This window comes from Musa acuminata, chromosome BXJ3-9, assembly GCF_036884655.1.
Source record: "Musa acuminata AAA Group cultivar baxijiao chromosome BXJ3-9, Cavendish_Baxijiao_AAA, whole genome shotgun sequence".
Taxonomy (NCBI): domain Eukaryota; kingdom Viridiplantae; phylum Streptophyta; class Magnoliopsida; order Zingiberales; family Musaceae; genus Musa; species Musa acuminata.
The window spans coordinates 43,028,172-43,041,567 of NC_088357.1; the positions used below are offsets into that span (position 1 = coordinate 43,028,172).

Consider the following 13,396-nt stretch of genomic DNA (forward strand, 5'->3'; position numbering starts at 1 on the left):
TATGATAAATAAGATTATTTATTTTATTTTTAAAATTATAATGATCTTAATATAAATTATTTAAATAAAGACTAATATGATTCAAATATAAGAGACTAATTAGCCTAAATAATCTACTAGTATCTAGACTATCTAATAAATAATAACTAAAATTACTTGGTAAAATAAGATATTTATTTTGATATGACATATATATATATATATATATATATATATATATATATTACTTCAAATATTTGACATTCTAGAAGAACAAAATTTTAACTGAGTGATATATATAAACCCACTGAAAGTTGACTTTTTCTTTTGATTTCATTTTATCTCCAATAACTCCATTAGCAAAAATCAGCCAAAAGTCAAAAAAGTCTAAATTACATATGTCATTATTTAACTAAGTTGTGACATAGCTTAATGATTCTGATCTCAATGTTAGCTCCAATTCCATGTCAAAAGGGAAATAAAAAACATGTACCAAAATATGCCATGATTCCAATTGCCTCTAATTTTGAGGACTGATTAATATATGGTGCTACATCCAAATCATAGTGTTGCTAGTGGAAGAAATGTGCATTTGACTTTCTAGAAGGAACCCTAAAATAAATTGAGACAGGTGTGTGGATGCTAGAATTTGGATACTTTTAGAGTGTAGAATATTAGACACATAGTGGAAGACTTCCAATCCAACATGTTTAATAAATCATGGTGTTCATTGGTCACCATTTTTTAGTTCATATTGAATTTGACTTTTTTGTGCAATTCCCCTTTTGTTATATGCCAACACATTCAAAAAAATCTAGATGATTTGATTCCTTTTGTTTGACTTGAATCATTATACTTAGAATATTAAAATAACTTAAGTGTTCCACATGCAAAGTGTGTTCCTATCTTTTTCTTTACTTGATCTTATCCCTATCTCCTTTAGTTTTATGCTTGTATAGACTTAAATATAGACTAATGACAATATATTTTTATTTCTTTTATTATACACTTTCTTCTTTGCAGACCTCAAACATGTGTGGAATTGCAATCACTATTAGGGACAAGTCAAAGTCTCAATTAAGTTTGTCAGTGACATTAATGAAACCATTCAATGAAATCAAACTCTCTCTTTTCAAAGTGGAATTTGCAGTTGATAATTCAAATGTGATCATAATTGCTTGGACTATTCAAAAAGTATGAGTACATGGCAAAGCATTGAATATGAAGGAAGCCTAAATCATGTCCTCCGAGAAGAAGACAAACTATATAAATATTATAAAGTTTTATAAAAGGATATTTTTAGGATCATTATATATAATAAGCTTGTATTGTAATAATAAAAACTATGATATATTATATGTAATATATAAAAAAAAATTATATCACGATTGAAATCAAATAATATTATATCATGATATGTACCTTTCGATGTCATCCGAAAAAAAATCTTTGTATTATTCGGACATTATTTTTAGATCCAAAATAGTTATCAATTTATAAAGAGAATTAGACATTGTTTTTTCTCTTTTCTTATTTTTTCATAACACCACTTAGATTGATGGTTGGAAATTATAATTTCTCAACTGCGTCCTCTATGATATGATATGTATCATTTAGTTTCTAAAGATTTTGTCTATTTATAGACGAGAGCAAATGGTCTAGAATAAATCTTTCTCCAATCAAGAATATCCCTCGAGTAATCCTATTATAATATAAATTTATTTTTTATTAATCAATATCTATTATCAGAATCCAATTAATTCTATTATATATCTTATTTAGAGCTACTTAATCTAACATGTATAAATCAAATAAAACCAGCCAGTCCAATCCAATTTTGCGATTCTTAAAATTGGATATATTAGGTTATTCTTAGGTGGATCCAATCCCATATCATTGAAATGTTGGTTCGATGGTTCAAGCCAGAAGAGCTCAATGTGAATTTGGGTCAGCTCAAGCTTCAATTTTGGTGGGTTAATTGACTAGACCGGGCTCAAGTGCGGACTCGAGCTCGGTCTCACAAATCCACCGTTCGATCATCCCGCCAGCGGTGAGGATCGTCCAACACATAACGTCCTCCGATGTTTGCACGTATCGCGTGATGCTATCGTGATAAGTCCACCCACCGTCCTGATCATTAGATCAACCGTTTCAGCCCTCCCTCTAAACCCCCCCAACCCGCCCCCGGGCCGGCGATCGTCCGTTTCGTCCGCTCGACGCCATTCCTCTATCCAATTTCCTTTTCCTTCTCTAATTCGAAGGTTTGATCGCTTCTTCCACCTCCTCCATGCAATGCTATCAATCTGTGTTTGCTTTCCGATCACGAAGCCTGTTATTTGATATAGGTAACGAGGATGTCGATGGAGGAAGCGAAGGTGGTGATCCCCGAGTCGGTGCTGAAGAATCGGAAGAGAAAAGCGCATAGGGCGCTGGCGAAGAAGCAGGAGCGCGAGAACCGGGAGCTAATCTTCACCCGCGCCAGCAGTACGCCAAGTAGCACGAGGCACAGGTGCGCAACTCGACCTGATGTAGTATTCTGGCCGTTTTGTAATCTTTTCTGTGCCGTTAAAGATTCTAACGGGGATTTGGGCTGCGTTTAATCTGGTAGGAGAAGGAGCTGATCCGATCGTAGAGGGAGGGGAGGATGAAGGGTGGATTCTACGTCAGCCCGGAGGCCAAGCTTCTATTCATCATCCGCTTCCGAGGGTACGCCACCTTCTTGTGATGCTCTTCTACTGTTTGATTTCTTAGAGCTTACGTTGTCGGTTTGCATTTGCATTTGCTGATTTAGTCATTATTTATGGTTGTTTCTTATCTTACTACTCTTCTCATGTAGTATCAATGCTATGCACCCTAAAACCCGTAAAATCTTGCAGCTCCTTCGACTCAGACAGGTAAAGAGTCAAGTCGCCATCTTTCAGTTTGGTGTAGTTTCACTACTACCCACGCTTGTTAGTGCTATGTTGCAGACAATCAACAGTGTATTTCTGAAAGTTAACAAGGCCACGATGAACATGTTGCAGACGGTGGAGCCTTATGTGACATGTGGGTACTAAATGCTATGCTCTCCGGGATTCATTTGTAGCATTATTATGCTCAGTTTAGTTAGACACAAGGTTTGTCGTGTTCGGTATGGGCGATATATACTTGTCTAATAGGAGGACCGATATAGATGGTACATACTGATTTGTCAATACATTCTACCATACCATGTGTTAGTACATCAGTATAATTTGGTACATGTCAATAAGTTGGTTGGTACATTGGTACGGACTGGTAAGACAAATCATGATTAGACATATTCTAATAAATAATGTGTCTCAGGTATCCTAATCTTAAGATTGTTAGGGAATTGATTTACAAGAGGGGATATGGAAAGTTGAACAAGCAAAGAATTCCTTTGGCAGACAATTCAATCATTGAGCATGTCTGTTATAAGTGGCATGTCTTGTGCCTGTTTGATATGTTCCTGATTAAAATTTATTCTTTCTAGTTTACATGTTGAATCTGGTGTATTTGCAGGGTTTGGGGAAGTATGGTATTATCTGCATTGAAGATCTTGTCCATGAGATCATGATAGTTGGTCCACACTTTAAGCAGGCAAACAAATTCCTTTGGCCCTCCAAGTTGAAGGCGCCACTGGGTGGCCTGAAAAAGAAGAGAAACCACTATGTTAAAGGGGGAGATGCTGGAAACCGGGAGGATCACATCAATGAGCTTATCAGAAGGATGAACTGATTTCTGAGTTTGTTCTGCATGTGTTTGTTTATGACAAGAGGTGAATCATTTAAATTTAGGCTTTTAGCTAAGATTTGACTGGTACCCAAGCTCTGCGGTTTTGAGGCTTTTGAATCAATTGTTGGACATGTCGCATATACTGATGTTTTTATTGATCTTTTCCTTCATAGTACATTTTCAATCATCTCTTGGGTAATGTATGCTATGAATGTCATTTGTTGGAAATTAGTTAGTATTAACTTTTATTATGAAAATAGCATTTGTTTTCTCTTATGGTGCCTACTTTTCATGTAGTCTTATTAAAAAAATAAAGTTTGAATATAATGCTAGTGTTCTGATTGTGTTTTCTCATTGTTTTTTCATTCCCAGTATGGTCTCTATGCCTTGGTTTGACCCTTTTATGCAAGTAAAGTTATAAATGTCAAGGACATGTATGCTTGAAAACAGGTTGATGAGAATTAGGTGATGGTTGTTGGAACTATTGAACACTAATAGATGTGGCTTTTTTAAGCCTTCAAACTTGGTTAAATCTGTCAACTGTTGGATGTACTCCTCTTAGAAATTATTAGCTTATACTTTGGAAACCCTTGATTAATCTTGACAATATTTGTAAGGAAATTGTGATGCAGGCAGGAGAAAAATGTTCCATTCCTTCGGGTGTCAAGAACACAAGACTAACCTGAGGCTGTCTCCTTCATGGGCATATTTAGGACTAAACTTGAAGCCCTCCCCTCAGGTTTTGTTTTCTTCCCTGCAGAATGCAGAGGTTTCCTTGCAACTTCTCAATGTGCACCTGAAAACACGTATGTATGATATGTAGAGGAGACATTTTAATGGTCAAGGTGAAGTAATTACAATGCATATATTCAAAGAACGCTTGTTGTACAACTTTCATGTGATTTGAATATGACAAGTTTTGGTAAAGGTTGCCATCACAAAATAGGGACCTGAAAATGAACCTCATCTGAAACATCTCTCTTATGAGAGTGACTTGCAATAGGTGTTGGAAGTGCTAGTAGTGCTAGTAGGTGCCAACACTGTTAGGTTGCAGCATGTTGGAATAAGAAGGGAGAGAGTGTTAGATTCAATTTGTTTCATTCAATAGTTTTCTTTATGAAAGTCTTTTTTTTTTTTTTTCAATTTATAGGTGTAAAGAAACCTATTTGGTTCTCCTCATGCCTGCATTGGTAGGAATCTGACAGGTTGATTGGTTAAATTTTGGTCACTAGATAAATATAATTAGGTAATAATAAAATTTTGTATTTGCTCTTTTAAATTTAATTTTTAGATTTTTTGTTATTTAAATTTATTTTTAGATGTTTTTTTTGAAAAAGCTTCTTTGGCCTTTTCTTGGAAGGTATTCATGTTTCCATTTTTCTTGGGATAGTATCTCTTATTTTTTGTAGTCTTGTAAATGCTCTTGTTGCCTTTGCCTCACTGGTACTTTTGCCTCGTCTTACCCTAAGGTCCCCTCCATAGTTGCCACTCTTGCTTACCTTTTGCCTCCTACCCTTAATGCCAATTTCAAACTTATAACTTATACTCTTAGAAGTGAAGAGAAAAAGATAACACAAAAACAATAAGATCTAACGATGAGACATCATGAGAGCCTTATAACGGGGCATCATGGCAAGGCCTCGTTCCTTTTGATAGGGCGAATGTAACGAGTGATGAACAAGGTATATTTATGAAATTATAAAAAATAAAATTTTAAAAAATAATAAAGCATGAAAAGGCTAAATTTTTTTAGAATTTTTTTTTTAAAATCACTGATAATAAATAGCAGTCAACTAAAGTTTATTGGACTAATGCTATGCTTACAAAATTGATGTTTATGAAAGATATAAGCATTTTTAAGTAAAATTATATATAGTATTATATTTTGAAGGATCAAATATGTTATTCCTAAACTTTGAAAGAACATATGTGCAAAAGCCCATAAAAAAAAACAACAAAAAAACATCCATCGATCAAAGTAATGAAATCAATTTCGTCCGGTCAACTTCGGCGTCTACGACAGTCTCACTGGTCAAACCATGCTGAATTAGCACAGTGACATTGTACTAACTTCATGAAATTAACAATCGTGGTCGAATTTAGCTGCGCCCACTCATGCCATTTATCACGGTTCATTGTTTAACAGTCAGTTTGATTGTGTCTCATACGTGAAGGTATATCAAATCTGCACTTGAAATGTTACATCACATTGGATTTGGGGCCACTAAAATCATTAGATTTCACTGCGATTACCAAAGATATTACATCGAATATGCTCCTTTTTCTCTCTTCTTCGAGAGAGACAGAGAAGCAACCACCAACAGTTTCCAAAACCGTATACAAAATCCAAGATGGAGAGAGCATGAAACTATGAATTCCGAGGCAAAGATGATATCTTATTTTACAGAGGTTGGTGGCGGCAGGCTAAGGGTAGGCGACGAGGCGGCGGGAACAGTGGGTGCAGGAGTACTTGCGCTTGACACTGCGGGAGAGGGGGAGGAAGCAGAGCCGCCGCGCGCTCTCCACGTCGGTGGCCATCACCGCGCCGCCGCAGTGAGGGCAGCTCCCCGGCGCCTGCTGCGTCCCCAGCACCTTCTCCTCCTCGCTGCACAGCAACACCAGACACATCTCCCTCCCTCTCGTCTTCGTCTTCGTCTTCTTCCTCCTCCTGCAACTAAAGATCCACTGGACCTGTCACGGCTATAAAGAGAAAGGAGAAGAGCGAGACTCGGCGTTGTTGTTTGAGCCCACACGCACCGAGAGAGAGAGAGAGAGAGAGAGAAGAGGCCTACGGAGCTTTATCGTAAAGGGAGGGTGTCTTTGCCTTGTTCTTCCTCTTTAATATTGTATATTTGATCCGAATATTCTTGAAAACTCTATATTACTAAAGAACATTTATATTGATTATAGATTAAACAAATGCAAATATTTATCGTATGTGACAATCTATTTTGGTCCCGCGAGATTACAAAATCGATTTGATGGTAAATCAAGATAAATCTCCTCGATTGTTCTACTAAAGAAATCAAAATTCATACTATTTTTGATATATTATGGAGAAATTATTATTATTTTTTGATATATTAATGTCCATATATAAATTTCTGATCTTTTTATTACGTAATAAGTGTAGAAAAGTCCAACACGAAAGTTGGATAGCCAAAATCAATTTTTTTCTTACGTTCAATTCCTCATTGTGATAAGTATTGTGGAATGTAATAAGTAAGATGTCTTTTTAAAAATATGGTTCAAAAGAAAGGTTGACTTATCAAAGAAACCACCAAAGAAATCACTATTCCTGATGAGACATGTCGGCGAATTTAGCCTTGTAGGAATATTGTAGAAGCATAGGGTAAATTTCTCAAAGATATAATGATGGGTAAACTTTCTAAAAAAATTCTTAAATTTTCTTTTTTCTCATAGAATATTTTTATTTTATTACGTAACTCTAATTTTTTAAAAGGTGAGATTACCCTTATATGATTGGTCTTCGTATCATTGTGAGGCCCTATCACCTTCTACCATGTCGATCATCAAGCCCCCGTGCATCGTGATCATCAAGCCCCTGCATGACCCATCGCACCATGTATTGTTAGATGAACCTATTTACCACTCTACCCCTATTAGTAATGCCACCACCTCCGTCATGGAAGGACTCTCCCCCTCGATCGTCACCCAACCTGGTCGTTATCTTTGATGGATACCGTCCTAGCCATTGCCTCGAAGACCCAAGAGGTCCGCCCGACCTCACTCTTTGTTGACCTCGATGAGATCCCTATGTCACCCTACTATCAATCACAGACTTAGCTAGAAATGCTTAAATTGCCAAACACCCTTACGTTATTCATTTGCAATGGGTCAATCTAGTTGCAACCGCACTCAGGTCTCGAAGAACATGCAAAAGAAAAAATTGATTAGTTCAAAAGTGAGTGATAAACAAATATCAACATATCACAAAGAGGACAACTTTACAATCAATTCAACAAACATTTGGTATGTAAAAGAAAAAAGAGGAAGGAGAAAACAAAGACTTTAAAAGGCAAACGAACAATCGCAAGTCTATAAACGATTGCTCACCAAGTATCATACACGTTAGCAAGTCCCCGTAGGCTTTACAACTGAACTTGTGAATCCAATCAATGCCCAACACCTAGTGAGTAATAGTTTGTGGACTTGTAACTATTCGTTTGCCTTTTAAATTCTATATTATCTCCTTCATTTCTTTTATCTCTTGCATTCTAAGTATTTCCTGAATTGTTTGTAAAGCTATCATCTTTGAGAGATATCGAGACTTATCTATCACTTATTTTTGAAAATAATCAATTTGCTCTTTCACAAATTCTTAAGACTTGAGTGAGGTTGTAATTAAGTTGACCATTTACAAATGGATAACAAAGGATGCCTCATGATTTAGGCAATTCCAAAAGTTTGTGATATTGTAAGATTAGAGTGGACAAACAATTCAAGCAACTAATGAAAGTTTACAATCTCGCCATGATGAAACACCATAGTGAAAAGGGCAAGACAAGGTAAACCAAACCATTGTCCCAAGCAATCATAGGTAGGTTGCAAGTACAAACTTACTCTGAAGCTATTAGAGTCGCTCAAGAAGATCATGGTAGCGAAAATGACAAGCAAGAAGTTGACTATTCTTCACGAGCAGAGAAAGCGCAATTTGGAGCGCCAATCGGAAAGAAAAGCTATAAGGAGAGATTTATAGCTGCGAAAACCTATCTTGATGTTCCTGAAACTAGTCTAAAGAAACTTTACTGAGGCCAACAAAGGCTTTTTGAGATAAAGAACTTTCAAGAGGAGATAAAATTTCAAATCAACAAGATCGAGTCCCAAGTAAATTGATTGACGAAAGACACTTAAGACTCAATGCAATACCTACAAGAAGTCATGCTGAAACTCAAGTCTAGGATTACGTTACTCACGAGGGCTATTAATATGGAAGGGAATAACACCCGCGTTGCTTCGCCATAAAACTTAAGGGCACCTAAGCTGCATTACTATAAAGGTGCCAAAGAAGCGAAATAGTTCAAGAATTTTCTATTCGACATGGAACAGTACTTTCAAGTCACGAGGCCCAATTCTAAAGAAATCAAAGTTTCGATAATAACTATGTATCTGAATAGAGATACAAAACTTCATTGGCGAACATGTTGGAAAGAGATCTAACAAGATCAGTGTTAAGTGAACACATGGGAGGACTTGAAGCGGGAGTTGAGAACTTAATTTCTACCATAGAATAAGGTTTGTTGCAAGAAGGAAGTTAATATAACTTCGCCAAAGCATTTCCATTCGGGACTATGCAAAATAGTTTTCAGCATTGATATTGGACATACAAGATATGTACAAGAAGGATAAGTTGTTCAGCTTCCTCAATAACCTAAAACCATAGACACAATAGGAACTACATCGAAGGAATATAACTAATTTGGTGGAGGCAATCGTAGATGTAGAAAGGCTCATCAACTTTATTTCGTCGGAGAAAAAGAAACAATTTTTGGGAAATCACTCATCTAAGTATTCCCGAGAGAAATCTGCAACTAAGAAAAAAAAAAAGAGTTCCCACGAGGGTCGAATTAAAAAGGCAAAGTTCCAAAAGTTGATGAATGTTTCTTGTATGATTGACTACACATGTTGAGAGAGTACTTACAAAAGTAAGCATTCAATGCGTTGACAACATCAATCCATCCTCCTAGATTGGACAATGGCAAGGTCACCACACTTAGTTCTAGTAATTTGGAATCCAACAAAGACAATGAAGAGTCACAAGGACCTCGGATGGGAGCAATGCATGAACGTGAAGACAAAGCAATAGGAAGTAAGAAACAACGAGCTAATACACATGGACATTAAGCTAAATAGCCAAACAACCTATGCGATGATGGAGATGAGTGCCACCCATAATTTCATTATCTATTGAGAAGGAAGACAACTTGGGTTAAACCTAGAGAAGAGCCCAAATCAGATGAAGGTTGTGAATTCGGAGACTAAGTAGATCTTCAAGTTGAAAAAGGGGTCCCTATCAAAATCGAGACAGAGTGAAAACATAAACATGATATTGGTGCCACTGAACAATTTTCAAGTGATCCTCATAATGAAATTTATACCTGATGAAGATGATGCTAGGGCTGTTCCTAAACTCTCTATTCTTGATGGGAGGCAAGACTGTTAGAGAAGTCATAAACAAAGCTGGCTTCACAATAATGAAAGCTATCTTTTGCATCTCCTTGAAACGAAACTCAAGAGGTCACCTAACTTACGATGCAGTTCATGAATAAAATTTTTCTGTATAGCTGTAGTTTCTAGCTAGAGAAATTCTAAGCACTATTTTGAAGATTGAATTTAATACAAAGAAAACAGATGATAAGTAAATATCAGTAGTTTGCAGTTTACAAAGTTTGAGGTAAATCTTTTCTCATCATAATCATCATAACCAAATCCTTCACCAACCGACATTGAGTTGACAAAAAGCTTACAGTTGACCATGAGAAGGCCAAAGAACCAACATGGAGCTAATCTTCATCTCCAAGGTCCCACAAGCAGTGACAATGGATTAAAAGAAAAAAAATCTAATAATTGACTACATGATTGGTAGAAGCTAAACTAAGCAGAGTTAAAGAAACAAGAAAACATTTCGCTCATCCCATCCATCCATGCTGTCCATTGACAAGGCCACAAGTATGGATCTCCCACAATGAATTGTGACCATCAGCAGTAATTGCAGGCATCTAAGCATCCCAAGCTTCAGCAGAGATACTAAGGGGAGAAGCAAAATAAAGAATAATGAAAACCATAACCAAAGGGAATAAGGATTTTAAAGGTTTGGTTAGTGCAAAGAAACCATGAGAATGATGGACAGCTGAAAACTCATCATGCTTCTGATGAGGCATTAAGCTTAGCTGGAGATGAAATTTGTTTTTGAAAGATCCTTCAATGTTCACTGCAGGCCTGAGTAAAATGCATTAATATATTATCTGAAAGAAAACTTAGTTTGACGAAAAAGGCCAAAGAACATAAGCATGCCTTTTAGGTAAGTGGCTAACATAAGCAGCAGACCACATTGGATTATGTAGCTTGATTTTAGCTGGCCAATACCACAGATGTGGCTTGCTTCAGTATATGGCAATGTATCTGGTGCAATGCCTTTTCAAGTTATGAGATTACCTAAATAGTGAGTTCATATTATATTTTGGACTTAAATAATGCTTTTAAGTCCTTTAATTAGGTTAGACAAGAAGGGGAGTGACAATTAGCTACAACAAAGTCAATCTAAATGAGTTTACCTTGAAGATACAATAAGTTACTGACAGTTGGGGTGCAATGCCTTTTCAAGTTATGAGATTACCTAAATAGTGAGTTCATATTGTATTTTGGAATTAAATAATGCTTTTAAGTCCTTTAATTAGGTTAGACAAGAAGGGGAGTGAAATTAGCTACAACAAAGTCAATCTAAATGAGATTACCTTGAAGATACAATAAGTTACTACCAGATGGGGTGCAATGCCTTTTCAAGTTATGAAATTACTAAAATAATGAGTTCATATTGTATTTAGGACTTAAATAATACTTTTAAGTCCTTTATTTAGGTTAGACAAGAAGGAGAGTGACAATTAGCTAGAACAAAGTCAATCTAAATGAGATTCCCTTGAAGATACAATAAGTTACTAACAGTTGGGGTGCACTGCCTTTTCAAGTTATGAGATTACCTAAATAATGAGTTCATATTGTATCTAGGACTTAAATAATACTTTTAAGTCCTTTAATTTGGTTAGACAAGAAGGGGAGTGACAATTAGCTACAACAAAGTCAATGAGATTACCGTCAAGATACAATAAGTTACTAACAGTTGGGAGTGCCAAAACTGAGCCATCCAATGTTTGTTGAAATCTTTTACATGACCAAGTTATAATTCAAAGCAAAACCAACAAGGTACCATATCATACAAAATTCTTCAAGATTACATTGCAGACGAAGTAAGCAAACGTCCTTATGTTCTCAATGTCGACAAAGAACATTTTGAAATGCACATCAGAAAGAAGGATCCCTAAAGAATCTTGAAAAAATACTATTGTTTGTACAGTTTATTTGCTTAACACTAACAAAGCAAATTGGTAATGTTATACTATTTGAGAATTTTTGGAAGTGTTGCATCAAGAAGATAGAAGAAAAGAAAACAAAATTTGAGAATAAAAGTTAGAAATATATCTTGTTAGGTTATGCTTAAAATTCTAATAAGTATAAATAAAATTATGATGTTAAAGTTTGATGTGAAACTGAAAAAAATGATGAGCAGCATGAGAAAACTGTAATCCTAAGAATAATTATGGTGGCAGAGGATTCAATCAATAACTTCTTAGTGCGTCAACAAAATACCCTGTTCTCCGTAGAAGATGACGGAAAAAGCTTCAATCCAAGGCTCATCTCTGACCCCTCAAGCGACAAGAGCACGGCTTCAACCTGCCAGTGTGAATTAACGCACAAAAGTCAGCAAGGACGACAATCAATGCCCAAAGATTGGATCTTTAGATACGCACAAACATCAGACATCCTGGGGCCGTGGGGCACGACGAGCGGATCGAACGGCCCTTCCAACTCCATCCCTCGCTCTCGCCGCTCCCATTCCGACGCTACACCATCGCGCATGGACGCCACTGTCACTCCTCCATCCCAGATTGCACGATGCCATCGACGCCGTTCATCTCTCTCGAACGAATCCAAGGAAACCCAAACCCTAGAATTGGGAGGGAGATCGCATTTGCACATAAAAATCATATGCGGACGTTGGCATCTCCCCGCAACAGATCCGACCTACGTATTTTCACCAGATCAGTCATCTTTGGTGTTATGGACGGTGGATCGAGCACTCTCGCATAGACTCTTCTTGGCTTTCTATGCGGTCACGACACCCGCAACCGGTGAGTACCGTGGACGGTGAAGATGTGCTTTAATAAAAGCAAAAATAGGACAACCGTCCCATCGTAATCGTGTCTTATTAGACGAAAACTTACGTTGACGTAAATGTATGGGGTTAATTGAGATCAGAATCAAAGAACGACATCTGTTCATGGAGTTCACACCCGTCTTCATCTCCCTACGTGACCGCAGGATCCCCAACAACAGAGCACAAGTCTTCTCGGAGATGGACACAGATCGCATGGTCTTCGTGCTTCGCTCCGTTGGTCAATTTTGCCGCTGATATCTGTAGATGAAACAATGCAGACGCACCCGTAGTCGTCGGTGCGCGTCCATATGTTTCCTCTTGATGTGATATGTGATTTGGAGTTGGTTTGACCAGCTGTGGTCGATCAACGTGAATCATACGCAGCCAAGCAGATGGGAACGAAGCAAGTTTCTAGAACTTAACCAGGTGTTCGACGAAATGACGGTGGGAGGGGAGGTCGTTGGTTGTGGGAGCTACAGGGAGGGCGTTGTTGGACTGACAACCCTTCAAGGCATGCTTTTATCAGCTCACAGTTCATCTCCTTTTAATCTAATCTTAATTTATATTATGAGATATGATAGTTATAAAAAGAGATAGAAAAAGGTACAACTAGACAATTTTTTACGGTTACGAGATTCCAAAAAAAAAGAAAAAAATAAGATAGAAAAAAAAAAAAAAGAAAGAGAAAAAGACAAGGACAATACAGAGAGATCGTTCTCAATCATTTTA

General features: G+C 36.9%; 3 protein-coding genes and 1 long non-coding RNA gene across 4 annotated transcripts; 2 read left to right on the forward strand and 2 right to left on the reverse strand.

The window, feature by feature from the left end:
* The first annotated feature begins 2,150 nt into the window (after nt 1–2,150).
* LOC135649586 (large ribosomal subunit protein uL30x-like) lies at nt 2,151–4,594 on the forward strand. The gene is made up of 5 exons (XM_065168099.1): nt 2,151–2,240; nt 2,325–2,488; nt 2,588–2,685; nt 2,856–3,406; nt 3,502–4,594. Exons 4-5 carry the CDS (start codon nt 3,293–3,295, stop codon nt 3,715–3,717), a joined length of 330 nt encoding a protein of 109 aa, XP_065024171.1. The 5' UTR covers nt 2,151–2,240; nt 2,325–2,488; nt 2,588–2,685; nt 2,856–3,292; the 3' UTR covers nt 3,718–4,594.
* LOC135649080 (large ribosomal subunit protein uL30w-like) lies at nt 2,334–3,035 on the forward strand. The gene is made up of 3 exons (XM_065167185.1): nt 2,334–2,488; nt 2,816–2,873; nt 2,949–3,035. The coding sequence occupies exons 1-3, from the start codon at nt 2,334–2,336 to the stop codon at nt 3,033–3,035; spliced, it is 300 nt and encodes a 99-aa protein (XP_065023257.1).
* A 1,334-nt stretch (nt 4,595–5,928) lies between the features above and the next one.
* On the reverse strand, nt 5,929–6,510 carry LOC135648492 (uncharacterized). The gene has a single exon (XM_065166238.1). The coding sequence runs from the start codon at nt 6,340–6,342 to the stop codon at nt 6,139–6,141; it is 204 nt and encodes a 67-aa protein (XP_065022310.1). The 5' UTR covers nt 6,343–6,510; the 3' UTR covers nt 5,929–6,138.
* A 3,714-nt stretch (nt 6,511–10,224) lies between these two features.
* On the reverse strand, nt 10,225–12,463 carry LOC135648422 (uncharacterized). Its single transcript, XR_010500958.1, has 3 exons — nt 12,261–12,463; nt 12,100–12,183; nt 10,225–10,482 (listed from the first exon to the last, which is right to left on the reverse strand). It is a non-coding gene; the product is annotated as an uncharacterized LOC135648422 (long non-coding RNA).
* Between the last annotated feature and the right edge of the window lie 933 nt (nt 12,464–13,396).

What these genes read in the sequence shown, in the direction of transcription:
- LOC135649586 (XM_065168099.1), top strand. Translation starts at nt 3,293, where the DNA reads ATGTGTCTCAGGTATCCTAATCTTAAGATTGTTAGGGAATTGATTTAC. An exon ending in ACAATTCAATCATTGAGCAT is followed by an intron (nt 3,407 to 3,501) that starts GTCTGTTATAAG and finishes GTGTATTTGCAG; the next exon opens with GGTTTGGGGAAGTATGGTAT.
- LOC135648492 (XM_065166238.1), bottom strand. Translation starts at nt 6,342, where the DNA reads ATGTGTCTGGTGTTGCTGTGCAGCGAGGAGGAGAAGGTGCTGGGGACG.
- LOC135649080 (XM_065167185.1), top strand. Translation starts at nt 2,334, where the DNA reads ATGTCGATGGAGGAAGCGAAGGTGGTGATCCCCGAGTCGGTGCTGAAG. An exon ending in CCAAGTAGCACGAGGCACAG is followed by an intron (nt 2,489 to 2,815) that starts GTGCGCAACTCG and finishes CTTCTCATGTAG; the next exon opens with TATCAATGCTATGCACCCTA. An exon ending in AGCTCCTTCGACTCAGACAG is followed by an intron (nt 2,874 to 2,948) that starts GTAAAGAGTCAA and finishes GCTATGTTGCAG; the next exon opens with ACAATCAACAGTGTATTTCT.